The 26781-nt window shown below is 54.3% G+C and overlaps 1 protein-coding gene across 4 annotated transcripts in view; it reads right to left on the reverse strand.

Annotated features, from left to right (window-relative positions):
* DSCAML1 (DS cell adhesion molecule like 1) overlaps window positions 1-26781 on the reverse strand; it is a 365882-nt gene that overhangs the window by 75855 nt on the left and 263246 nt on the right. For 3 of the 4 annotated variants that reach the window (XM_065529022.1, XM_065529021.1, XM_005579765.4), the window contains 7 exons: window positions 20998-21276; window positions 17333-17608; window positions 14647-14943; window positions 12662-12934; window positions 1694-1972; window positions 1150-1269; window positions 67-243 (listed from right to left, as the gene is read on the reverse strand). In XM_065529022.1, the coding sequence (XP_065385094.1) occupies window positions 67-243; window positions 1150-1269; window positions 1694-1972; window positions 12662-12934; window positions 14647-14943; window positions 17333-17608; window positions 20998-21276 (1701 nt within the window). The remainder of the gene's footprint in view (window positions 1-66; window positions 244-1149; window positions 1270-1693; window positions 1973-12661; window positions 12935-14646; window positions 14944-17332; window positions 17609-20997; window positions 21277-26781) is intronic. The other variant, XM_074015297.1, reaches the window with a different exon arrangement.

Here is a 26781-nt window from a genome sequence, read left to right on the forward strand (position 1 = left end):
GAGTGCAGAGCCGGGGCTTGGCTGTGATTTGGGGGTGCTGGGGGTCTGTGCGGGGGCAGGACTCACTCTTGACTGTGAGGAACATGGACTTGCTGATGTCGGTGCCTACGCCGTTGCTGGCCTGGCAGAGGTAGTAGCCAATGTCCTCTTCTAGGACGTGGCGGATCAGCAGCGAGCTGTTGGGCAGGATCTGGATGCGGCCAGTGAGGGGCACAGGGTGGTACTGCTGGGGGTTCCCGCTCCCTGGAAGGAGGCAGCTGTTAGGAAGGCTGGGTGTGTACTGGGGCATAAGCTGAGAGTGCCCCAGGAATGGCCCTGACACCTCGCTCTTGCAGATCGAGGGCTGTTTTGTAGCAGAGCTGAACCATCCCCAAAGTGCTGAGGCCACACAGCTCCCAGCAGACAACAGGAAGGACCCCCCTCTCCCAGAAGACGGGCCTTGCCCCAGCTCTGATTCAAGGAGACTGGGTTGGGAGTCTCAGCTCAATGCCCACTTTGACACTGGCATGGAGCTTCTTTGGGGGTGAATTCCTTGGAGAGGAAGAAAGAGCTGTCTTTGGGCCAGTTGGCTGCAGGTGGAGAGAAGATTGAGTCTTCGAATGGCAGTCGTCTGGTCTTAGGCAACCAGGCCTGGGAGAGAGGCCAGCATCCTCCAAGGGGGCCTTGTGGGCACCCCCTGCCCCTCCATTCCCCAGTGTCAGTCATGAATACAGTTTAGGATTGGGCCTTAGTCAGAAAGCAAAGGCATCCTTGGTATGAAATTGGGCTCCAAGAAGGACCCTGACCCCAGAAAAGGTTGACTGGTGAGAAGCAGGGGGCTTCCAGGTCTGGGGCCCCAGGGCAGGGTGGGGTAGGGAAAGCAGGTGTACACTGAGTTGTGGGGCGGAGGCAGGAGAGGAGAGGTCACGTCTGGGGGGACAAGAGGAAATACGGAGTCAGCATGATGGCTGTTCCTGGTCCACAGACCCCCGGGGGTGGCTGAGGATGACTCCAGGTGAGGTGTAGCCTGGGGTCCGCTGGGGTGCAGACCCAAGGACTCCTACCCAGGGCTAGGAGTTGCCTACAGGGAACAGGTTCAAATCCCATCAAAGCATCCTCCTTTCCCCATCCCTGCCCTTCTTGGAGATTCTGGCTGGGCCAGGCGCTTACCCTTGGCATGCTTCCACATGACCTTGGGCGGGGGGTAGCCGTCCACCGAGCAGTTGAGCACACCAGCTTTGCCGTAGATGCCGTCCTGGTTGTTGGGTTGCACCACAAATCGAGGGGGCACTGCAGAAAGAGGGAAGGTAGGGAAACAGACCATTTCAGTCTCTGATGGGTCTCCTAGGGCTTAGAGCACCTTCTGTTTGAGGTCAGCCCTGCCTGGGCTATTATAAAATTGGAAGCAGGCAGCTTCTGAAACCCAAGATGCTGAGAGCTTTTGTCGAGTACTGGGTAGGGAGTTGTGAGTTCTGAGTTCCGATCCTGCCTTTGCCACTGACTAACTGAGCAAGTGTCTCTCTGCTCAGGGCTTCGGTTTCCTGCCCTGGAAAATAAGAGGTTTAGACTCCAAGATCATCTTGAAGGGCCCTGCTGGAGCCCACCTTCCATAAGCCTGTGATTGGAACTGGAATCACAGGGAATCATAGAGACTGCAGTAGCAGCAGGCAGAGCTGGCTCCTCCCTCCCCCGAGGCTGGCCTGTCCCTGCTCACCGCGCACGATGAGCTGGCGCTCCCGGCTCACGGTGGCGGCTGCGTTGCTGGCGATGCATGTGTAGTTGCCGTTGTGCTTGAGGGAGACGCTAGAGATCTGCAGGGAGCTCATGAATTCCTTGCTCTCGATGGTCACGCCCGAGCCTGAGATGATCACCTGTCCATCCTTCCTCCAGGTGATGCGGATGGGCATGTCCCCCGAGGACACCACACAGGGAATGTAGAGCAGCTGGCCGATGGAGGCGGGTGGGAACTCGAAGGGCTGGATCAGAGGGGGCACTGGGAAGGCAAGGGGGTGCTGCCGTCGGGACCCTGTGTGCCCTCCCCTGGCCGGCAACGCTGCCTTACCTGGGGCTCTGGGTTGGGCCTTGAACAGAGATCCCCCGGGGAACTGGGGCCTCGTTCTCCTGTCCATGCAGGGTCTCCTAATGGGGCCTGGCTCCTGTCCCTCTGCCCGCCCAGGCTGGGACCCACTGTCTCTGTTCAGGGCCTTGGCTGGCCTGGATTCACTCTGACCTTCCCATGTGTCATGGAATTTGATTCATGCCTGCTGACCTCTGCTCACCTTTCCCTCCAGCTTCCCCGCTGCTCCTCAGCACCCCTATACCCACCTTCTCATCCCAGTGATGCAGCTCACAGCTCTCTGAGGACCTGGGATACAGGCGAGGTGCCCGGTGGCAAGAGAGGAAGCGCGGTGCTGGGACTGTCCCCCACGCATGTCCTACGGCTGCTCATCTGAAACCAGAGCACTGAACTCTGGGTCTCCCACAGGGTCCTCAGCCACCTCACCCCTCTATTGTCATCGAGTGTTAGGACAGGCGAGTGGAAGCTCACATCACTGTGCAGTTGCTTTATACACATGATCTCACCGGATCCTCCTACCAATAATGTCCCCGCCCCATTTTACAGATGAGAAAACTCAGGTTCAGAGCAGAAAAGAAATTGCCCTAGGTTGCCCTGGTCATAAGATATGCCCATGGAATTTAAAACCTGGTCTGCTCTCCAAGTCCATGTCTCATCACCATGTGGCTTGGTTGCCTCTCTGAGAAAGCCCCAGACATGCCCAGACAAGAGGTAAGAGATCACTTTTTTTTTTTTTTTTTTTTTTGAGACAAGGTCTTGCTCTGTCACCCAGGCGGGAGTACAGTGGCATGAACATGGCTGACTGTAGCCTCAACCTCCTGGGCTCGAGTGATCCTCCCATCTCAGCCTCTCAAGTAGCTGGGAATGCAGGTACACACCACTGTGTCTGGCTAATTTTTATTTTTATTTTTTTTTTAAGAGACAGGTGTCATTATGTTGGCCAGGCTGGCCTCAAACTTCTGGTCTCAAGTGATCCTCCCACCTCAACATCCTAAGTGCTGGGTTGACAGGCAAGAGCCACCACACCAGGTCCAGAGATCTTTTTGTCTTGTAGGTGAGCTTCCTTGGGTGGCAGGAAAAAGTAGACAGGAAGCCCTGTCTTCTGCGGGACAACCAGTTGGTTAGATGCTTCTGGGCAAAACACCATCCACCCAGCCTTCCTCCTGCTAGAAATGCAGCCTGCACCCCCCTGCCAACACTGCCTACGTCTCAGCCCCTTGGGGGCCTGTCTGGAGCCTGAGTCGATGTGAGATGGATCCTCCTTTCTCGGCTCTGGCTAGAGCATCAGCCATTATCTTTATGATAACTCAATTAGGCTGCAGTGACTTCCCCAGCAAGTGGGGGAGAAGAGAGTGAAGGAGATAGACAATTAGCTTAACAAGGATGAGCACCCAATAGATGAGATCTCCTTTCTGCAGTCGAATAATTAAATTACAAGGCCGCACAGTCCTCTAGCCTTCTCCCAGGCACCAGCCCCACCCCTCCCTGGAAGCCTGCTACTCTCCACCCTGGGGCCATCCAGAGTGGCCACAGTCGGGGATGGGCTCTGGGGGGAAGGATGGATGGCATCAGATGCATGGCCCTCCGCCCTCAGGGCACCCCTGCCCTTTCAGGGCTCAGAAGGGAGCTGCCTGCAGGGAGCAGCCAGGTGTGGCCATAGAAAAACCCAGGCAGCCCTTTGGATCCTGGGAGAGTTCTTGATCAGGAGCTGTAGGTCCAGAGGAAGTGATATTTAGGAGGGATGTGGCCTCTGTGATCCTCAGTGGGGCCCTCAGCTGACCCTTCCAATGTCATCTTCCACCTCGCACTCACTCCAGACTGTGCACCCACCAGCACGCCGTGAATGCCACAACCCCACACCTCAGCCTGCCTGGGCGAACACCACTGGGCGTCTGTCCTTCTCATCCCCCAGTACATGGGCTCCTCACCTACCAGCTGGCTTTGATCCACCTTATTTCAGATCCACCTGGAACCTAAATCCCAGCCAGCTTTTCCGAGGTTCTGGTCATGGCCCGGACCACCTCATCCCAGTCTCTGGCTGCCTCTTTTCCTGGATTAGGACTCTGCCCCCAGTGTTCTGAGTGGTTTATTGGGCCTTAGACATCTTTAGATAGATTTCTCTTGGGCCCTGACTCTAGCAATGGCCCAATGCCCATTCCTGAGACCTCCCCGAGATTTCTCTTGTTGGGCCTCTGCTGACCGCCCTCCTAGTTTGTGTGTGTGCCTAGGTCAGATCTACGCCTCCCAGCTCTCTTGGGCTTTCTGATGGATAGTAGCAGAGACCCAGATGTGCTGCCCAGTTTGTTTCCTTAGGCCTAGAAGGACCAGTTCTGGCCAAGTCCTCCTGCCCACAAAGGCCTCCTGGGAAACTCCCCTGGGAAACTCCCCTATATCCTTTCAGATCTGCTCAAATGCTGCCTCTTCTGTGAAGCCCACCTTCCTTCCACACAGCCCTGCAGACTTCAGTCCACACCTGGATTAGGGCACGCATCACATGGCCATCAGGGTAACTGCATTACCCCTCCGTGGGGTAACTCCCTGTATAAGTGCTTATATAACTAGAACTTATTCATCCAGCAAATGGTAGGTGCCCAATGAATGCTTGTCGGGTGAGGAAACGAACGAACATGTGTCTGAATATCATTTCCTAGGGTGATCTCAGAAGTTTACCTGCGAGGGGGCAGAGGGTGCGGCAAGCACAGGTTGGGGGCTCAGCCAGAATAAGAGGGAGCTCTGTGCTGCTCCTCGAGATGCTTTGGGGTTCTGGAACCTTGGTCCCTTGGTCCCTCCTAGGGGCCAGGCCCTTGCTCTCACAGCACCAAACAAGCTGCTGTGATTTGAGAGCTCTGTGTACGCTTGAACATGAGCAAGGGGAGGGTGGAAGCAGTGACGAGGGACTGGAGAACAGGATGTGTAGGCAAAGCAAGGTGGTTCAAGGTTCTGCAGAGCCAAGAGAAAGCTAAGGGGCTGTGGAATCTGGAGGGCCAAGCCTGGGTGGAGACAGCCAGAACACCATGTTTCCATCGAGGCCACAGCCAGTGGATAAAGAGAGTGAAATCAGGCGAGAAGGTTTAGTTCAGGCAAGGAGAAGACTGTCTCTCTCAGTAAGGAGGAATTTAGATAATGGAGCAAGTTACTAAGGTAGGTTAATTCATTAATTAACTAATTCATCTAATATTTATGAAATGCTGCTCTGTGAAGGCATTATGCTCCGTGTGGGCTGGGGAAAGTAGAAACACACTTCAGCTACAGAGAGAGCCTCGGGGAGCTTCTCATTTACTAGGGAAGGCAAGATACTTCTCCAAAGATGACTGGACAAGGACCGCCTGGATATGCAGATGCTGAGCCCAAGCAGAGGGCAATGTCATCCGGGGGGGTGACTGCAGCTTCATGGAGGAGTGGAATTTGAGCTGAGAGTTAGAGGACACACATGCTTTCAAACAATAGATGGGGTGAAGGAGACAGAGGAGGCTGAGCCAAGGGGCTGTCATTCCTTCTGGTCTTCTGAATAACATCAACAGCTTGGAGGGGCCACTGAAGAAGAAGTAGCCAACATCCATCCTGGGAGTTAGACATGCAGGTGTGCTGGCGCCGTGCTCCCAGAGGGCTGTTGGGAGGCAGATGACCAGATGACCTCCCAGAGGCCCAAGGCAGGCTCCTTGCTCCCCTCCACCCCTGCTTCTGGGGGATTGGCAGGTGTGATGTATGGCTGGTGCTCCAGGCTAGTCACTCACATCCGGTCAATACACACACCAGGCAGCCTGGAGGAGGAAGAAAGCCCAGGGATCCTGGCTCCTCCACCAGCTCAGTCAGTACTAGGAGTGCTGTGAGTGTGGTTTCCAAAGCAGAGAGGGGGGACTCCTCCATATATGTACATATGTACTCCTCCCCATATGTACAGGCTGTCCAAATGGGGCTGCCTTCTGACTGTGAGTCAGTGGCGCCCTCTCCAATGCTCAGGGCTAGTAGCCGCATGTGTGCCTGGACATTTCCACCTCTGGGAAAGCCATGCTCCTGGAGGTGGGGTCTGACCACCTGCACCCCGGTTATGACCTGGGCCCTCTTTACTGTGGAGTCCAGCCTACAGATCTGCCCCCGAGTCCCAGCGTGTCCCCTAGCAGGCAGCTGGATGTAGGGGGCATGAATGCCTCACAACCTGGGGCTTTCTCTCCAGAAGCCCTGCTCTGGCCATAATCATCTTTAGCAAGGTGCTGCAATGGCGAGGAGGCAGAGGCCTGAGTGGCTGAGAAGACACAGTGGTCGAGGCAGGCCATTCAGTGTCCAGTCACCATAAAGCTTTTATGGCCACTTGTTTGGGAGTGCTGCACAGAGGAAGGCGTGCTGACCCCCAGCCCAGCTCATAAACATTTTATGGTGTCTCTCATCATCTCTCTCTGAGATGGAGCCTTTTATTTACTGCACCTGCTAGCAGAGTGCGCGCCGTGGGAAGTCGGGGCTTCTCTGCCCTTGCAGCATGGAGATGGGGCACTAGCCATGCCTGGAACCCAAAATGCCCAGTTCTGGACTCTGCTACCCATTCAAGTGACTGTGGGAAAGGCACCTCCTCATCAGCATCCTGTCTTACCTCAGTTTTCTCATCTGCAAAACGGAGCGGTTGGACCAACTAATCTCTGAAGTCAGACACTGATTTTCTAGTTAAAACAAGTCCCATATTTTAGGAATAACGATAACTGACTTAAGTTTTTTACACAATCCTCTCTTCTCAGGAAGCCCTTCCCGGATCACCTTACTGGACTTTGCAAACCTCCTTCTCCTTGGCATTCTCAGCCTCTCTCCTGTTTGACAGGAGAAATCTCTGGGGTATTTGCCATAGGATCCCTTTCCTCACTAAAATGTAAACTCCCTGATGGCAGGGATTTTTGTCTATTTTGAGCATAGCTGTATTCATAGAACCTAAAATAGTGCCTGGAATCTAGTGGAGGCACAGTAGATGTCACTGAACGAATGACATTCGTGGTCATTATCCTCATCACCACTACCATCGTCACCAGCCCCGTCTGTCCCACGGGAGACTGCTTGCTCCTTTGTTACTGGCTCCCTTGGCTGAGGAAATAAGGTTGTGGGTAGCGGCTTCCTCGGTGTTCCTCCCCCAAATGGCATGCAGGCCATCTCCTCCTAGGAGCCTGTTGTGCCCCTTTCCTGTGGATCCCAGTGAGGTTCCTTCCAAACCTCCACCTTCACCAGTAGCAGGCACTTGGCCAGGTGGCTGACTCTCCCTTAAGCTTATGATCATAGAAACCCCCGACCCACTTGTAAGGGTGGGAGAGGGTCTCTGGCACATGCTCCCAGGCATACGGCAGAGGCTGGATGGAGCAGTGCTGAAGCTCAGCATTGAGCGGCTAGGGAAAAACGAGGGAGGGAGGGAGCGAACATGGGCATTTGGGAGAGAGGGTGTTTGTGCGTGGGTGGGTGTGTCCCTCTTCCACTTGTCCTCCACAGGAGCCTGGCACCACCTCCCTGTACTAGTTCTGCTGAGCATGGGCAGAAAGCACCTCTTGGCCTTGTTTTGGCTCAAGAAGCCCTCAGAGGCTCAGATGTAGGAATGGAGATGTTTCTTCACAGAGCCAATGCCAAGGGGCCCCAGTTGTAGCCCTGCCTTCCTAGTTAATTAAACATTCAGCCTGCAGGCCCAGAGACGCTTTTGTGCCACATTATTTTTCAGCTACAGGGGGCCCTAAAGTCACCACATCTAGGTTTGGTCTGCATGCCCTCCTCTTAGCATCCTGCCAAGGATCTCTCCGGATGACCAGAGACAAATACCCGCCTCCCCTGCGGCCTGGCTCTCCACTGCCAGCCAGTGTCACATATGTCAAGGCACACACAGCCCCGAAAGCACCCTCCACCCTCCCTCCTCCCTGCTCCTCCCACTTTGCTGGGCCACAGCAGGCTCCCTTGGGCAATATTTCATATGGTACCACCTGCAACCACCTTTTGGGCTCAGGAATGTTGCCTTACGGGAGGGCCCTGGTGGTCAACACACTTGTGTATGTGTAACTGCTGGCGTGCATGTATATGTGTGTGCACTCACGTGTGAATGGGCTAATGTGCTAATTTGCTGCACGTGCATGCAATACGTACCAGGGTGCACACGCACGAGGGCTCACACGCAGGTCTCTGCACACATGTGCATGCGTGTTGAGTATGTGCTGCTGTTCTTAGCTTAGTGTTTGAAAAATTCGTTAGAAGGCAAGCAGTCCCAGAAGGAATGGAGTCAGCAGTTGTTTTTCCAGCTCATGGAGCAACCTGGGTTTCAGCCCCACCCTGTCCACTGACCCTTGGCCTCACAGAGAGCTGGGGTGGGAGACTTCCAATTTTATCTCACATTTCTGGTGCTCTGTCCCCCCTGTCCCTGCCCCCCACTCGCCCTTTTCTACTTTCTAGCTCTGCTCTGAACCTTGGGTGGGATGCACTTCCTAGTCGGGCAGCAGCAGTGGGGTCTGGAGAGCTGCCCCCAGGCCCATACCCTTCTCCCCCTGCAAGTCAGGGCCCCTGCCATGCCCACGGGCACCTCCTCCACCTCCCTCCTCGGGTAGTTCTTGGAACAGCGCATCCGCTAATCAAGCAGTGTGATCATAATCAGCTCTGATGGTTCTTCTGCAAAAGTGCATTCTAATGAGGTGGGAGAGGGAGTCAGGGAAAGAATGGGGATGAGGGGGCCCGAGCTTTTGGAGTGGTGGGGACATGTCCCAGAGCCCCTCACACCAATGCTACTTCTTGGTCTAGAGAGAAAACAGGTGACTACACCCCTCTCAGGGCTGGATTTCTGGGATTTTTCAGACCCTGAGGGTGGGGAAGGGGGAAGGTGTGCATACAAGTGTGTGTACACACACACATACACATATGCCTGCTATGCACAGCTTATGGTGGGTGCTGGGGATTCACACGTAGCCAGGGCATGGACTCTGTCCTCTAGGCACACACACACACACACACACACACACACACACACACACACACACACACACACACACACACCTCCCGGCCCCGCCTTCCCTCCCTCTCCCTGGGCTGCAGAGACACTGTCGCTCAGCACCATCACAACAGGCCCAGCGAGTCGCTGAGACGGAATGCATCAGATTCAATTCATTAGGACTGATCACTCCCTGAATAGGGCTGAATAATTGATGAGCAGAAGCAGCTTTCAGGATGTTCTGAGTCCTCTGAGGCCCGCTGCAGCCCTGTTATTATTTTTTTTTAAGCCAACAAACCCGACCAAATGCTCGCCAGTGAGGGCGGGTGAAGGGAGCGAAGCAAAGGTTAGATGTTTTAATATGTGATGTTTACACTGTAAACTCTCGGTCCACTGCTTGTAGGGGAAATGGATACAGGCGGCCCGGCCCCGTGATGCTGCTTAAAGGAGGGAGGCTGAGCTGTGTACACAGCCACCAAGATGATTTGTCCCGGATGTCGGGGAGGGGGGATGTGGCCTGGGGGATGTGAGTTCCCTGGTGGCATAGCAAGGCCCCTGGGCTGGGCAGAGAAAGTGGCCAGGATGCCCTTCCACATGGCTCCCGTGCAACAGCAGGGAAATGGGTGTTTGGCTGTGAGGGTCTCCTCTCTCCTCCCAGGCCTCAGATGGCCACAGTGAGGTTTCCTAGTAAGTCCTCAAAGTAGACTTTGAGAGTCCACTTTTAGCTGGGAGCAGCGGCTCACGCCTGTAATCCCAGCACTTTGGGAGGCCAAGGTGGGTAGATCATCTGAAGTCAGGAGTCCGAGACCAGCCTGACCAATATGGGGAAACCCCATCTCTATTAAAAACACAAAAATTAGCTGGGTGTGGTGGCGTGGGCCTGTAGTCCCAGCTACTCAGGAGCCTGACACAGGAGAATTGCTTGAACCTGGGAGGAGGAGGTTGTAGTGAGCCGAGATCACGCCACTGCACTCCAATCTGGGTGACAGAGCAAGACTCAGTTTCAAAAAGAAAGAAACAACAACAACAACAAAAGAGAGCCCACTTTCTTTCCTGGGCTCAAAGTGAGGTTTCCTAGTAAGTCACTCCAAGTCAGCCTAATGTCTCAGTTTCAGTTCAAAGCACACACTGTCTGGCACTGTGACGGGTGTTAGGCACACGAGAGGCGTGTGACTCTGCTCCCGTGCACTGATGGCAGGAGCTCGGGGAGAAGTCCCCACCCAGCCTTCCACTGCCACTGTTCAGTCCTTCCGGGGGCCACCAGGCCCTTCCACCAGATGCCCAGTGTTATCACATGCTCGAGGGTCCCCCACAAACGCTTCCTCTTCCCATGCGTCCCTCTTGCTGCTGACAGTGTGTTCCATGTCGCTTCCAGTCTTGGGCAAAGCAGTAGTCAGGGCGTCCCCAGGGCCCTCCCCCGCTGCCAGGGCCCCTTACCAGGCCTGGATCCCTCTTCTCTTTCTCTTCCTTCCATGAGCCTCCTGCTAGCTTTCCTCCCCTGGTCAACGCTATCCCTCCCTCTCTTCCCTTGGGGATACAGAGGGGGTTCTCCCCAGCTTCCCCTCCCCACTGCCCTGGGGTGACACAGATGTTCAGGAGAGGGAAGCCCCGTGGTGACAGGGCCCTCAGAGTTCTCAAGGACTCTTGTCTCTTCCACACCCTCCCTGGCAGTCCCAGAAGCTCTATGTCTTTATTCCTAAGGCAGGGCATGGAGCAAACAGTCCTCCCTCCAGCCTGTCCTTTCCCTGGCTCACGGCCATTCTCGGTTGGAGCCCAGGTTCTGGAGTTATGCAGACCTGGGAAAGATTCTCACACCAGATGGCAATTTACTTAACTTTTCTTTTCTTTTTTTTTTTGAGATGGAGTTTCACTCTTGTTGCCCAGGCTGGAGTGCAATGGCACGATCTAAGCTCACTGCAACCTCTGCCTCCCAGGTTCAAGTGATTCTCCTGCCTCTGCCTCCCAAGTAGCTGGGATTACAGGCATGCGCCACCACACTCTGCTAATTTTGTATTTTTAGTAGAAACGGGGTTTCTCCATATTGGTCAGGCTGGACTCAAACTCCTGACCTCGGGTGATCCACCCACCTCGGCCTCCCAGAGTGTTGGGATTACAGGCGTGAGCCACCACGCCCAGCCTTACTTAACTTTTCTATGCCTCCACTTTCTGCCCCCAAAACTGGGGAGGAAATGTTGCCTGCCTTAGCTGAGTGAGCAGCTGTGGGGTTGAAGACAGCAGTGCACGTGGAGCATGGAGCACTGTGAGGGGTGCACAGTGCGCCTGCCGCAGTGACAGTGGCAGATCATTATAACCATCACAGCCTGCTACGATAGCCCAGGATGGTGACTGGAGATCCCCAGACCTCCCTTCCTCCCAGGCAGAGCCCCAGGCTGAGGTCTTCATGCTTCTGGAACCTCAGGCTGCGGAGGACAACCTGTCTGTGTATCCTCCCCAGGCCTGAGCCCACCCTGGCTCTTCACAAAGAGACATAAGCTCTTCAGCCATCATAGCCATGGCTGACTCGGTACCTAAGCTCTGCAGCCTGGTTTTCACTGGCTTCTCCTTAGTCAAGCCTGGGGTATCCACCTCCCCAGCCTGGCCCCAGAGCAACCAGGCCACCCTCCTCTCACACACCATCCAGACAGTCTCCAGGTCTGTCAGTCCCAAAGAATATATTTGGGGGCTTCGAAGACCTTCACAGCCCCAGAACCAAGGAGATATCATCATTGACTCACATGCTCATGTATTTGCTCGTTTATATTCACTCATTCATTTGATCCACAGACTTAGTGAGTGGCTACCCAGTACCAGGCATGAAATGCAGACCTCACCCAGGTGGGTGTCAAGGGCCCAGGAGGGAGGAAGCTTTTTTTTTTTTTGACACAGTTTCACTCTTGTTGCCCAGGCTGGAGTGTAATGGCTCACTCTCGGCTCACTGCAACCTCCACCTCCCAGGTTCAAGCGATTATCCTGCCTCAGCCTCCCAGGTAGCTGGGATTACAGGCATCTGCCACCACGCCTGGCTATTTTTTGAATTTTTAGTAAAGACAGGGTTTCACCATCTTGGCCAGGCCGGTCTCGAACTCCTGACCTCGTGATCCGCCCGCCTCGGCCTCCCAAAGTGCTGGGATTACAAGCGTGAGCTACTGTGCCTGGCCTGAGGGAGGAGGCTTTTAAGCACCACCCAGCACTTTCCAGGCCTGAAGCAGTACTAGAAGGTGGAAGGGTGTTCCCAGTCCTGTAGAAGCAGCCTGTGTACTGTGTATCCCACAGGGAGTCAGGGCTCCAAGCGTGCTCTCTCAACCCTGGCCTCCTGTTGCTGGTCTCTTGTGTGGGACCGCTGAGCTCCTGGGGGCAGAGGCCCCATGCAGCCCATCTCTGGCCTGGCCTCTCTCACGGAAGGCGGCCTGCCTCCTCTGTCTGTAACTGACCTGCTCATGCACCTGGGGTGCGTGCTGTCTTGTTCTGCAGCCCGAGGAGGAACCCAGATGTAGAGGGATCTCATGGCCTGTGTCCACCCACAGTCTTCTGCCCTGCTCCCTTTTTTCTGAATGCCAAGCTGGGGCCTCTCTTGCTCAGGATTGCCTATTGTTGTCTGAGTCCCACCTGGGGAGGGGCCCGTGCATCCTGGGTGGTCAGGTGGGCAGGGGCCCTGGCTGGTGAGGGAGGCCTACCTTTGACAGCCACGTGAACACTCTGGCTAATGGAGAGCTGGGGCTGGATGAGGACGCTGCACAGGTACTCCCCCTCGTCCATGCCTTTCTGCACGTCAGTCAGCTTGAGGGTCCCGTTCTCAAACACCACCTGGCGGTGGTTGTCCGGCAGCAGCAGGGCATCCTTGTACCACTTGATGGAGTAGTAGGGATAGCCGATGACCCTGCAGTTGATAAGGGTGTCCCGCCCGGCGACTGCTGTGATGTTCCGCATGGCCCGGATGCTGGGGGGGCCTGGGCAGGAGTCAGGAGGGAGGAGGAGGAGGAGGAGGAGAGGGGCATGTGCTGCCGTCAGCCAGGGACAGCCGGGCACCACCCTGCGTTGCTCTTCTCAGGCACTCGGCCCCTGAGACTTTCAGGGGGCGGACGGACATTTGGTGGGGGCACAGGGATGCCTTTTTACAAAGCTACAGACAGGGGCTGGAATTGGGGGGGTGCCCACAGTCTCTCCAGCACTCACTGTTACTAGCTTCAAAGAGTTGCAAACAGACGCAGTATATACACGCCTGGGCCAAGAGCCATTCCCCTAGTGAGACAGGGATGGGACCAAGCTGCAGCGCCACCAAGAAGTGACTGGGATTTGGGAGGGCAAGTTACTCAGTTATGGGGAGATTAAGATTTTGGGATGAAAGTGGAAAGGTAGAGATTTTGTTGTTTCCATTCTACTTGCTTATTTTTGATCTCGTACCCAAAAGGAATTTAAGTTAACTACTTAAAGACAGCAGGAAGGTCTCGCCAGGTGAGGTGATGACTTTCGGTCAACAAGTAAATGTGTATTGTAGGCCCCTGGGAAGGAGCTGTGAAAGGGGTGCTGATAGTGCTGGCCGGGGAGAGAGAGTGTCCTGGGCTGGGCCTGCTGGACAGATGGCAATCTAGGGGTTGGAATGGGAGTTCAGAGGCTACCAAGCAAGACAGTGCTCCACAGGGTACAGGGTGCACTCTAGGCTTCAGGTCCCCATCTAGAACAGGAGGGGCCCGACTGGGAAATCTTCCAGGGCCCCACATCTCTGTCCCCCTTGCAATTCAGAGGAGAGATCAGGAGGGTGGCCAGATGGGAAACCCGTACTTCTGTGGGGTTCCAAGGCCTCGCACAGGCAAATTTAACATGAAACTCCATCTTTGCTCCTTTTCCTACTCCTGTGGCAACCAGGAGTGCCCCTGGATCAGTGCCCCTTCCCTTCCTGCTGTCCCCCTGCTCCTCTGCCCTGGCGTCAGGGGTTAGCAGTAGGGTCAGATGAAAACCAATCAGACCTCACGGGGCTACAAAGAGCTTCAGAGGAGACTGTGTTCTCACCACAGTGACTTGGAGAACTGAGATGTGGGGACGACGCCCCTGAGGGCTCCTTTCCCCACTCTTGGAGGCTGCCTGCTTTGGGACACCCCCAGCCAGGCTCAGCCTCTTACTCTTGATGGTGTGAGCCTTGCGGGAGAAGATGATGCCCTGGCTCCTGGTTGCTCACACCTCCTGGAGCATCTGGGGGGCTGGCTCAGTGGGAAGACACAGGGAGCACAGCTTGAGTGGGCACCCATGTTAAACGCCAAACCTGGTCCCCAGCCCCTGCCCTGTCTTGCCCTTACGAGGCCCTGGTGGGGCTGGCAGATATCAGCAGGTGCTTAGTATACTTAGGCCCCAGAGAGATTTGGTGGGGAGGAATGGGCTAGAGGGTAGGAGGAGGGGCTGGGCAGGTTGGATTTCTGGAGAGGGGGAAGGAGGGGGAATGGGGAGGTGAATGAGGGTGAACAGTACCAGACACACACACGCACACAAGAATGGATGATGGCGCTTGAGGAGGGCAGGGAAAGGGGACGAGGGAGGGGAGAGAGACCTCTACTAAAATCAAAATGACGATTAATAATAAGTACTAATCAGCACAAGAATAATGGTAACCACAGAGATGGCAAAGGAACTCAAAAGCCTATTCTGATATTTAAATGTAGACAGGCACCTCTTACGTTTATTCGCGCCTGATATTCAGCACTGCCCACCGAGTTCCGCGCGGTGCACCGGTACACGCCCCCGTCGCGGATCTGGGGGCCTGTGACGTTCATGTGGCTGATGGTGGTGCCGTCCGACATGGTGTACTGGTTGGTGCGGTGGCTGCCATCCCGCACAATGGGCTCGTCGTCGAGGGCCCAGGTGACCGTGGGGGGTGGGGCGCCCTTGGCCGCACACATCAGTGAGAACTGCTCCCCGGGGTTGACCACCTTCTCGCTGAAGGACGAGACGATGCGGGGCGTGCCGTCTGTAGGAGTGAGGAGCCCCCTTCAGGGTCACCAAGCCACGGAGAGATCGTCCCCCCAGCCACCCCACCTCAGCAGGGGAGGAGGCAAAAAGCAGCCGTAAGAGCAAAAAAGAACTTTTGTGTACATCAATTCTGCTATCCACAGCCCCAAGTGGTGCCAGTTACTGCTGTACGTGGATTCAGGCTGTAGGGTTTGCATCCTCCCTCAATCACTTATTAGCTCTGGGTTTTTGGGCAAGTGGCTTAACCTCTCTGAGTCTTTGTCTCTTATGGAGGGAGGATGGGGATAACAGCAATCATGTTCATACCCACCTCATGGATATTCTGAGGATAAAATGAATTAATGCATTTCAGATGCTTCACACAGCGCTTTGTAATTTCTTAATAAATGCTGGTTCCTCTCAACTCTTCCACTATTAATAAAGACACAAGCTCAGAAGTTAACTGCTTAGAACTACCTATGGAACCGTCTGGCCCTGTGGAGTCTGACTCCAGTTCCCGCTGCGTGGGACCTCCGGAGGGGCTGGTGGTGCTGCAGGCCTGTTAGCACAAGGCCTTAAGTCTGAGGCTGAAAGTGCACAGAGGCAGTGGCAGTGAGGAGTCTTGGCCAGGGCTTAAGTCTTGGCTAACAGAATAACCTTGGACAAGACAATTAACCTCTGTGCCCTGGCTTCCTCACGTGGAACACGGGGATGTAATTATTAACCCTGGCCATCCTTCCGCACAGGATCGTTGAAAAGGATTAAAATAGGCATTAAGTACTTTAAAAGTAGGCCAGGCACGGTTGCTTATGCCTGTAATCTCAGCACTCTGGGAGGTTGAGATGGGAGGACTGCTTGAACCCAGGAGTTTGAGACCAGTCTGGGCAATGTAGGGAGACCATGTCTCTAGAAAAATTGTAAAATAAAACAGCCAGGTGTGGTGGCACATGCCTGTAGTCCCAGCTACTCAGGAGCTGAGGCCAGGAGGATTGCTTGAGCTCAGGAGTTTGAGGCCACAGTGAGCTATGATTTCATCACTGCACTCCAGCCTGGGCAACAGAGCAATGAGACCCCGTCTCTAAGAAACAGAAACAAGAAACAAAAAGGAAGACAAATGTTTGTGTGGTCGGGGTGAGGAGTAAGGGCTTAGGTTCCTGGGTGCCTCACACCTTCAAGGAGTGTGGACCCACAGGCCGTGACGGGGACACCTGGGGAGGATCCCAAACCTGCGGGGCTTGCTTGGGTTTGGCTGGCATCTTTGTTACGACAAGCCCCTGGAAGGAACAGAATTGTGTTGTGTTTGTTTTGGTGGCAATGAAGGAGGAGGTGGGGAACCATTAACCTTGTTTGTAAGGACAGGGTTTCTGCCAGCCCCCACTGCACCTTTGTACAAATGAGAAAGTGGTGCCTCCTCTGTGTGGACAGAGCCCAGTGCCAGGGCTCATGGCTTGGAAAATGAGGTGCAGGCTGGATTTCAGTCCTCACCTACCCTCTTGGCTGGGTAACATGTGCAGTGAACAACCTGAATAACCATACACAGATGTGCTATGTAAGGAACCCTGGGTGGTGGCAGCTTTAAAGGAGGAGAGAGAGAAACAAACAGGTAAAACCCAGGATGTTGGTGAGACACAGAGCCTGCCTTGAAGAGGTCTCAGGCAGGGAGAGGAATTGCAAGTCCAGAGGTTATTGGCACTCTTCCAGCCTCTGAAGACTCCTCTAATACTGAAATTCTAGTAATTTCTGAGGGCAGAGACAGTATAGTATGATGGTTAAGGGACCTGAACTCAGATCTCTGCTCTGTCCCTTGGGCAGAGCTGTGTCACCTCGGGCAAGTGACCAAAGCCGCATTTTCCTCAAGAGCAAAATGGGTAACATCATTAAAAAAAAAAAAAAGGCCTCAGCCCAGGCGGGAGGATCACTTCACCCCCAGTTCAAGACTAGCCTGAGTAACATAGTGAGACTCTGTCTCTACAAAAAATAAAAATAAATAAATAAATAAATAAATAAATAAATAAATACATAAACAATTATCCAGGTGAACAGAATAACCTTGGACATTAGCGTGGTGCAAGGTGGTCCCTGCCCACAGTCCCAGCTACTTGGGAGGCTGAGGTGGGAGGATTGTTTGAGCCAGGGAGATTGAGGCTGCAGTAGGCTGTGATCGCACCACTGTTCTCCAGTCTAAGAGACAGAGTGGGACACTGCCTCAAAAGAGAAAAAAAGATAAAAAAGATTTAAATATAAAAAAGGACCTCCACACAGGGCCCTTAGGGTGAGATGGTGCATGGGCCTGGTGTGTAGTAAGCACTGGTTTAACGCCTCCTGGCATTGTTCCCACCTCAGCAGGAGGGAGGGCATGAGCTCGGCAGCCCTAACCTGCCCCACCATGTCCTGGCGCCCCAGCTCACCCTCGAGTGCAATGATGGCAAAGTCCTGGGCGGTCTGGGCCTTGCGGGTGGCGAAGCACTGGTAGGCGCCAGAATGGCTCTTCTGGGCCGAGGTGATGAGCAGCGTCTCGTTGCTGAGCCCGCGGATGGAGATGGCCTCGTCGGGCAGCACCAGCTCTGTGTTGCGATACCAGCGGATGGTGAACTCCGGGGAGCCCGTCAGGGCACAGGAGAGGATGACCGTGCTGCCAATGCCGGTCTTCAGCTTCTTTGGTGTCAGGGTCACATGAAGGGGATCTGGGCCGGGCCAGGGAGACGTGAGGGAGAACGGGGGGGAGGAAAGAACAAAAAAAGGGCTAACTGTCAGTGGAGTGCGGCTCGGGGTAGTCAGGGGTCACAAAAGGCCCAGGTTCTGCCTCCAGACCCCTTGTGTGGCCTGGGACTGGGGAATTCCTCACTCTAATCCTCAGTTTACTCATTTGTTAAATGGCAGGCTCAGATTGAGGGATCTCTTGGTACTTGTTGTTCTGATGGCCTGTGCTCCCCTGAAACGTGTCCCTGTGCCCGGTGACAGCGTGAGGCTCCCTCTGGCTCACTGAGGAGGGCGGAGACTTGACTGGCTCATTATCCTCCCTGCCACCCATCTCAGAAACCAGGGGGCACCCTTGGCCCAGCAGGCTGTCTCTCATACTTGCAGAGATAACCCATTGCTACGTGCTGCTGGTCTGATTTCCTCTAGATGGATCTGTGGACCCCCTGCTCGGCATTGCCCTGCATCACCCCACTGCAGGCCTGGAGCTCCCAACCTGGATCCACACGGCAGTACTGCCCTGCTTCCCCCTAGCTGTTCTCCATGCTGCAGCCGACCACTCGCTGCTCAGAACTTCCATGAGTCCAAACAATTCAGCATGGCATTTGAGGCCCTCAAGGCCCTGAGGGCCTGACTCTAGGGGTTCAAAGGGGTTCCGTTGTCACCAAAGCCGTAGGTCTTTAGAGCACCAGCAACCTGTCTGTGATTTCTGCATACCCTGGGCTGCTACTGGCCCCAGGGCCTCACCTAGAGCATTCTTTGCCTAATTCTTACTCATTCTTCACATGGTATCACCTCTTCCAGGAAGCCTTCCTGGCATAACTCCCTCTCCCAGGTTGGGCTAAGTATCCCTCCTCTACCCTCCCCGTGTATAACTCACACCACACTGAGCACCTTGTCTCTTCATCACCTCTTTTGTGTCTGTCTCTCTCTCCCTCTGGACTGTGTGCCGCTTGAGAGCAGGGTGACATCTCTCAGCTTCATAGGCCTACCATGACCTGAGTCATTACTGATGGTCTAACTGGCTTAGCAAGCCATTTACAAGCTCCAAACTACCTCTCCTTGATCTCTATGGGCTAGACGTTCTGTATGTGGGCTCAGGCTCCCTGTATAGCTTGGTACCCCAAGTGAGGAGGCCTGCAGGAGAGAGGAAGATTGCAAGCTCATGTGGGCTGGGTACAGCCAAAGCAGACATGACTGCATGCTTGGTTCTCCCTGCTCATTTCCCAGAGCCTCTGCCTACTGTCCAGGAAATGTCAGTGCACACTGAGGCAGGTGGCACCCTGCTCATCCCAGTCACCAGCTGGAGCTCCCAGTGCTCTGCCAGCCACTGTCTCCTCACTGCTCCTGCATGGGCTTGGCACAGGTTGGGTGGGGGCCTTCGTGGAGGAGTAGGGGCATATGGAAAGCATTGCTTTCCTCTCCATGAACCTGGCAGAGAGAGGCTGTAGAGAGGCTAGAAGATGGAGAAAAGTCACGTTGATTCCCCTTGAACCTTGGTGGTCCAAACAAGCCCACTGTGGGGAGGGGTAGGGGGCTGGGGATCAGAGAAGATGCATTCAGGGTCAGCGTGGGCATGCACACATTTGGAGGTGGTGACTTGTTGTACATCTGTGAGAGTGTACTTGGATATGGGCGTGTTACTGTGAAGGGATTGTGTAGCTGTGTATGTGTACGGGCACCGTATATCTATGCATGTGTACATGGGGAGGTGGGCAGGTGCATTTTCAACAGGTGTGCCTGTGTCTGTGTGTGTCTCCGCTTCCCTGCAAATACTGGTGCAGGAGCTGTGAACACTGCATTTACCTACAGGAAGGTTTGCTAATTTTCCAAGGATTTAAGGGTGTGTTGCCCTTGTGACCTATTTAGAGAGAGAGAGAGAGAGAAAGAGAGAGAGACAGAGAGAGCGTATGTGTAGAGCAGGAGGGTGGGAAGGAGGTGAAGGTAATATTGGAATAAACTTTTTTAGACCGTACTTGGGGCAGGAAGGGAGGTGCCGATCCTGATCCTCTGTCTGCTCTGCTGTCCAGGGCTGGTTTTTACGAGAGGAACCCCCAGGCCCCTGAAGCAGGGCTTTCAGCATTGTAACCGAAGCGTTTGTGCCGTGCACTGCCACTCCAGAGCGTGTCTTGGGGCTCTTTCTGTTCTTCCACCCTGACTGAATTTGTGTTGGGAGGGCACTTTTCTGGGCACGCTCCAAATCTCAAGACTCTCTTGACGGCGAGGAGGGAGACTCAGCCCTTATCTGGGCTGGGGGAGTCAGACACTAGGCCCAGGAGTGGGCTCTGCTGTGGTTCTCTGGTCAGCCTGAGGGTCCGTAGCCCTGCTGCCCTATGTTCGCAATGGGTGGGAGGTGGGAGGAGAGTTTCTTTAGTCAACCAGGACGGGAGGTGGGATCACCTCCGGATGGTCTCCTTCCACTGCCCACATTTAATGACCCTCAAGATGCTGTCAGTAATGACAGCCTCATTCCTGTCCCATGAGGCATGGCATTTCCTCAAGGGTCTCCAGATCCCAGCCCCACTGCAACCTAGAGAGCAGGGAACTCAGAGCCAGACTCTTGGTGCTGGAGCTAGAAGGAACCTCTCCATTTCACAGATGGGAACCCTGAGGCTGGGTCACACAGGAGTGGACAGAGGTGGGGTAGGGGGACGGGATGAGCTGGGCCTCACGAATCCTCATCCAGAGTGCTTTCCGGGGCATTCGCCCATCTGCTTCTACCCTCTCTGCCTACCTTGGGGGCTCCTCAGCAGAAGGGGTATGCTAAGGTCTTGGACCCCAGAAGGGGCAGGAGGAGGAGTAGGAAGGGACCAGGGTTGACATCCAGCTGGAAGGTCCTGGCAGAGATGATTTGCTTGTTTATGGCCAGTTTCTGATCTGATTAATCAGTGCCCCTATCAATGATTGTTAAACATCCTGAATGTCACCCTAGGATTGGGATGTACGTCCTCTCTAGTGGATTGACAGCTGCCTTGCTTCCCTTAGTTCAGATACTGCCTCCCTACAAGCCCAGAAGCCCTGCCCTCATGGCGAGCACATCACCATCACCCTCCTCATCCCACTGGAGCCTCACGACCTCTGGGAGGTAGGAAGGCTGGGACCACGTTCCCATTTTACAGACAAGGGCACTGAGCTGATGGTCATGGTTATGTGGTTTGCCCAAAGTCAGTTGCTATCGGCTAATGCCAGAAACAAAAGGCAGGCCACCTGATTTCAAACCAAGGGCTTTTCCAGGACACCAGACTGCCTTCCCCAGTCAGCCAGTGTAATTCCCAGGGCCTGGTCAGAGACAGGTCCAGCTGTCCACACTCCTCCCCTGACCCCTGCAGTGCTCTCAAAGGTTACTGGGGCTGCAGAAGGGGCTTTCCCGACTCACCAATGACCGTGAGGATGCCTGTGGCTTCTGCCGAACCGAAGGTGTTGGTGACCTCACAAATGTAGGTGCCGCTGTCCTCGGTCCGCAAGTCGCTGATGGTCAGCCCCGTGATGCGCTTGGTCCAGCGGCTGTCAGCCGGGAGGGGCCGGCCGTCCTTGAGCCAGCGGATGGCGGGGATAGGGTAGCCCGAGGCGGTGCAGGGCAGCTCCACAGTGTGGCCGGCCCCCACTTCCTGGGAGTGGAAGCCATCCAGGATGGTGGGGATCGACTCGGCAGGGTCTGGAAGGCAGAGAGGGTCGGCAGCCCTGGCCAGCCCTGGGTGGGATGAAGCGGGGCTGGGGGACGGAAGGCAAGCACCCAGACAGGAGCCTGCTGCCCACTGGCGCCCATAGCAAGGAGTTTCCAGGGCGGCTCCAGAGGAACGTTTCAGGGAGGGTGCACTGTGTCTCCTGTGCTCAGGCCAGACTGAGCCCCAGACAACCTTGACCGGGATTCCCAGCAGGGGCTGGGAGGAGGCGAGAATATGATGGAGTTCGGGACTAGAGTGACAGACAGAGGGACAGATGGAAGAAGTGGGGAAGAGAGCAAGACGTGCAGGGAGGGAGAGGGTGTGCGTGAGAACTCCTTTCCCACGGAGAGTCCCTGGGTTCTTTTATTTTTGAGATGGCGTCTCAATCACTCCGTCGCCCAGGCTGGAGGGCAGTGGTGTGATCTTGGCTCACTGCAACCTCCACCTTCCAGGTTCAAGCAATTCTCCTGCCTCAGCCTCCCAAGTAGCTGGGCCTACAGGCACACACCACCACACCCAACTATTTTTTGTACTTTTAGTAGAGACAGGGTTTCACCATGTTGGCCGGGCTGGTCCCGAACTCCTCACCTCAGGTGATCCGCCTGCCTTGGCCTCCCAAAATGCTGGGATTACAGGCCTTAGCCACCACGCCCAGTTGTGTCCCTGTATTCTAGCCCAGGCTCTAGAGCAGTGATGTGTCATGATGTCTCAAGTTTGCAATTCATAGTAAGTATCTCTCTGGGCCTACTGGGAGATGGGAGGACGATCTATTTGTTCCTGCTCTGTCTTCTCCTGCCCGAACTCTGGAAAGACTCAGAAATGACCAGTTCATTTCTGCCAGAGCCTAAAAGGATTCAGAAGCCCCAGCAGTCACCCGTGACAATCCTATATTTTGCATTCCGAAACCAAGAGAAACCAGCAACTACGAGACCTGCAACCTGAAGCCGCAGAAAACCACAGCCCCTGCGGGCAGGATTCTGTGTGCAATGCCCAGGCATTTCTGAGTGGTGTCCTGTCAGCCCTCTCAGGCTCGTTCCCACCCTCCAAGGCCTCTCTGGGTTTCCTGCTCCTTGGGGGACCTCCTCCCGCTCTAAACCTCACCAGGATCCCCCTCACCTACACAACACACCTCCACTGCTTATCCTGAATGCCAAGGCCTTCTATGATCTGGGCCAACGAGTCGGCCTGGCCTGCCTACACTGTCCCCTGTCTCCACGGAACCCTGCAGTGGTGTGCTGGGTCACCTGGGTCACCTGGATGCCCAGCCAGCTTGCTCTGCCTGGCCAGCTTCTACTCTTCTTTCACAGACCAGCTTAAATGTCACCTCTTCCGGATGCCTCCCCCAGACCACTCTCAATGACTCCCACAGATTTTTCTTTTCCTTTCATTTTATTTTCAAAGAACTCCCCGTTATTTTTATTTTTATTTATTTGTTTTCTGAGACAGAGTCTCGCTCTGTTGCCCAGGCTGGAGTGCAGTGGTGTGATCTTGGCTCACTGCAACCTCTGCTTCCCGGGTTCAAGCAATTCTCTGCCTCAGCCTCCCGAGTAACTGGGATTACAGGCGCCTGCCACCATGCCCAGCTAATTTTTGTATTTTAGTAGAGATGAAGTTTCACCATCTTGGCCAGGCTGGTCTTGAACTCCTGACCACCTGCCTCGGCCTCCCAAAGTGCTGAGATTACAGGCATGAGCCACCACTCCCAGCCCCAGAACTCCCCCTTATTTTAAAATAAATGTTTTATTAATAGGTCAGGCATAGTAACTCATGCCTGCAATCCCAGCACTTTGGGAGGCCAAGGTGGTAAGATCACTTGAACCCAGGAGTTGGAGACCAGCCTGGGCAACATAGTGAGATCCCATCTCTGCCAAAACACATACACACACACACACACACGACTATAGTGCCAGGTGTGGTGGCACAAGCCTGTGGTCCTGGCTACACAGGAGGCTGAGGTGGGAGGATCAACTGAGCCAGAGATGTGAGGCTGCAGTGAGCTATGATTGTGCTATTGTATCCCATCCTGGGCAACAGAGCAAGATCTTGTCTCAAAAATAATGATAATACTAATACTCATACTAATGAAAGCCTTAAAAGTGTTTTAACAGATAAAATAGATAATATATGCACTTGGTAAAACTTCAGAAAATATAGAAGAGCATGTCATAAAGGGAGTCTCCCCATCTCCCCACCCTCCTGCCCTCTGCCACCCCACGTGACTCTCCAGAGGTAGCCCCCATCGGCACTGCCCCTTCCAAGGGCAGTCAGCACCCGGAAGACTGTGAGCTCCTCAAGGCAGTGTTAAACCACTGCTGTATCTCCCCAGGCTGCTGAACCACAAATGTCTAGGGAGGATGAATGAGGAACTCGGGCATGGGCAGGCCAGTAGTCTGATTTTTCTGGATAGAAATCCACATTGCAGAACTGTATAGACTTGTGGAATTACAGAGCTGGCTTAGGGAGCTTGAAGCATGAAGAGATGAGAATGCTGAGACCAGAAATGTCCCTGCCTGGGATCACACCATGGAACTAAGATCAGAAGCCAGGGCCGGGCGCGGTGGCTCAAGCCTGTAATCCCAGCACTTTGGGAGGCTGAGACGGGTGGATCACGAGGTCAGGAGATCGAGACCATCCTGGCGAACACGGTGAAACCCCGTCTCTACTAAAAAACACACACAAAAAACTAGCCGGGCGAGGTGGCGGGTGCCTGTAGTCACAGTTACTCGGAGGCTGAGGCAGAAGAATGGCGTAAACCCGGGAGGCGGAGCTTGCAGTGAGCCAAGGTCTGGCCACTGCATTCCAGCCTGGGCGACAGAGCGAGACTCCGTCTCAAAAAAAAAAAAAAAAAAAAAAAAAAAAAAAGATCAGAAGCCAGGTCTCCCCAAGCCTTGTTCAGTAAATGGTATCTGAGATGGAATAATCTAAAATCTTAAATTTTGCTTAAGAGTGGATAGTGGTCCCTTCACTAACGGGCACTTTCCTCTGCCCTCAGCAATTGCCCCGGAGAGGGGTTGGGGTGAGAATTCTCCTCTCTAGGGGAAAGATCTCTGTTCTCTTCCCACCTTCCAGCGCTCGTCAGGGGCTGCCTGCGGGCTACAGAAGGAGCCCAGGCTGGGAATCAGGCTCTCCAGAGCCTCTCTCTAACCCAGTGCCTGGGTCACTAAGAAGCCCTGTGACCTTGGGCAAGTTTTGTGATCTCCTAGAGCCCGAGTTTCCCCACCTGCCCTGCTAGAGGTGATAACATTGCCTCCAGACCTCACAAGGCCGTTGCAGGCAACCAGTGGCATAGGTGTGTGGAAGTGCCTTAGATGCTCAATCCGCCTGCAGATGCGTGGGACAATTACTATCTAGAGCCCACGCGCCCTGCCTGCCAGATTCTGTGGCCTCTTCCCCCACCCCCAACCCGGTGGGAATGGCTGGGATAAACAAACCTGGTGCCAGGGAAGAATTACTCAATGTGACACTTAATTGATGCAAAATACACAAATTCCGCGGCACACCGCAGAATTTACAAGCGGAGGGGCCATCAGGGTGGTGGAGGAAGGGGCAGGGGGAGGGAATTAATCACCGAGGCTCAGGCGTGAAATTAAATTCTGAGGGAAAGAAACCTCTTTCATTACTCCAGAGCAGAAGTAAAATGCTGCGGCGTGTACACGGCAACAGCCCGGGGGGACCAGGCGCTGCTAGCACTGAGGCAGGGCTGGGGGAGACAGATGGTCAGGCCTGAGAAACTGCTGGGGGTGCACTGGAGCTAAGCTGGGCTGACTGGGGGTCTGAGACGCCCTGGGGTGGCTGCTGGGAACCCCCTATGGCCAGCTGAATGGCACTGCTATTTAGGTGGTTAAGGCACCGCTAGGAGCATGGCTTCTGCACCTGGCTCTGTCCTTTGTGAGCTGGGGGATCTGATTCCAGTTCCTCAGCCTCTCTGACCGCTGGTTTCCTCCTTTATAACTGCAGATGACAATGCCCATCCCACTGAGTTGTTGTGGGGACGGAGTGAGTTAATACACCTGAAAGCACTTGGTAAGCTCTAAAAAAGCACCTAGACGTATGGAATGATTATGATTAGGTTGTATTTTGTGGAGGCACAGACTATTCTTGCAACTGCCTCTGCAACTTGGAAAATACAGAAAAATGAAAGTTGCCCTTCTTCCCCACCCCATGCTTGGGAAGGTAGTAGGAATAACAATATAGCAACAACAGAACAACCACTGACAATAATAGTAGCAGCTACTGTCTGTCCTCAGCTTCCTGTGTCAGGTACTAGCTAAACTTTTTATAGGCAGTATTAATTATAATTAATTAATAATTATAAATAAATAATAAATAATTATTCATTATTAAATAATCCACTGTCACCCAGGCTAGAGTGCAGTGGCACGATCTCATGATCTCGGTTCACTGCAACCTCTGCCTCCCTGGTTCAAGCGATTCTCTGCCTCCGCCTCCCGAGCAGCTGGGATTACAGGTATGTGCCATCACACTCGGCTAATGTTTATATTTTTAGTAAAGATGGGGTTTTGCCATGTTGGCCAGGCTGGTCTTGAACTCCTGTCCTCAAGTGAGCCACCTGCTTTGGCTTCCCGAAGTGCTAGGATTACAGGCCTGAATCACCACGCCTGGCCTTTCTTAATAGAAGATATTCTGTTTCATTCTCACAGCAACCCAGTAGGAGTACATTTTGTTACTCCCGTTTTCCAGATCAGGCAGCTGAGGTTTGGAACATTATTTTATGCCAGGCTGCACAACTAGTGAGTGTTGAGGCGGAGATGGAAAGTCTGGCCTAATTCGTAACTGCTGTCTTAACAATACACCTCGTTAGCTCTCCCCACCCCCAGCAACTTTAGCACTGAGTGCTGAAGAGACCACATATGTGGTTCCTGTTCTCATGAACTGACCACCTCCAATGCACTGCCATGTGTACCATTCTCACCCGCAACAAGCCCCAGGAGCTCTTGGGGCCCTGGCCTCTAGAGACTGAAACGTCTCAGCAGACACTCGTGCCCTGCCTCTCTCCGGGGCCGGATCTCCACCCTCAGCTCTGGGGAGTGGATTCCAAGTGCAGTGGGGAGGGGCGGGTGAGCCTGAGGCAGGCTCCGGGCTTCCCAATGCCAACCCCCTAGGCATTGCTTGCTCCAGTATCAGTTGCATTTTTGCCGAGACAAGCAGCTTGCAGATCGCCTTGTCACATCCCATCACATCAGGGCCCCGTGTCACTGCATGGGCTCCCTCCCTGGAGCCCCCTCGCTCTTGTCCTTTGTCTCTGTGCATGTCTCTCCGTTCTGCCTTTCCCCTGCCCCATGCCAATCTCTCTTTGTGCCAGGGCCTCTCTCTTGTCTGTCTGGGTACCGTCCCATCTTCATGCCCGCTTTTCTGTTTGGGCTTTATCTGTGAGTCTCCTCCCCCTCGCCCTTCTCCGGGAAGCTGGTGGTGAAAGAGGAGGGGAAGAAGGGCTGGCATGGCCTCCAGTTCAAAGAATGTCTCTTTTTGAGGAA

Source organism: Macaca fascicularis, chromosome 14 (assembly GCF_037993035.2).
Source record: "Macaca fascicularis isolate 582-1 chromosome 14, T2T-MFA8v1.1".
Lineage (NCBI taxonomy): Eukaryota > Metazoa > Chordata > Mammalia > Primates > Cercopithecidae > Macaca > Macaca fascicularis.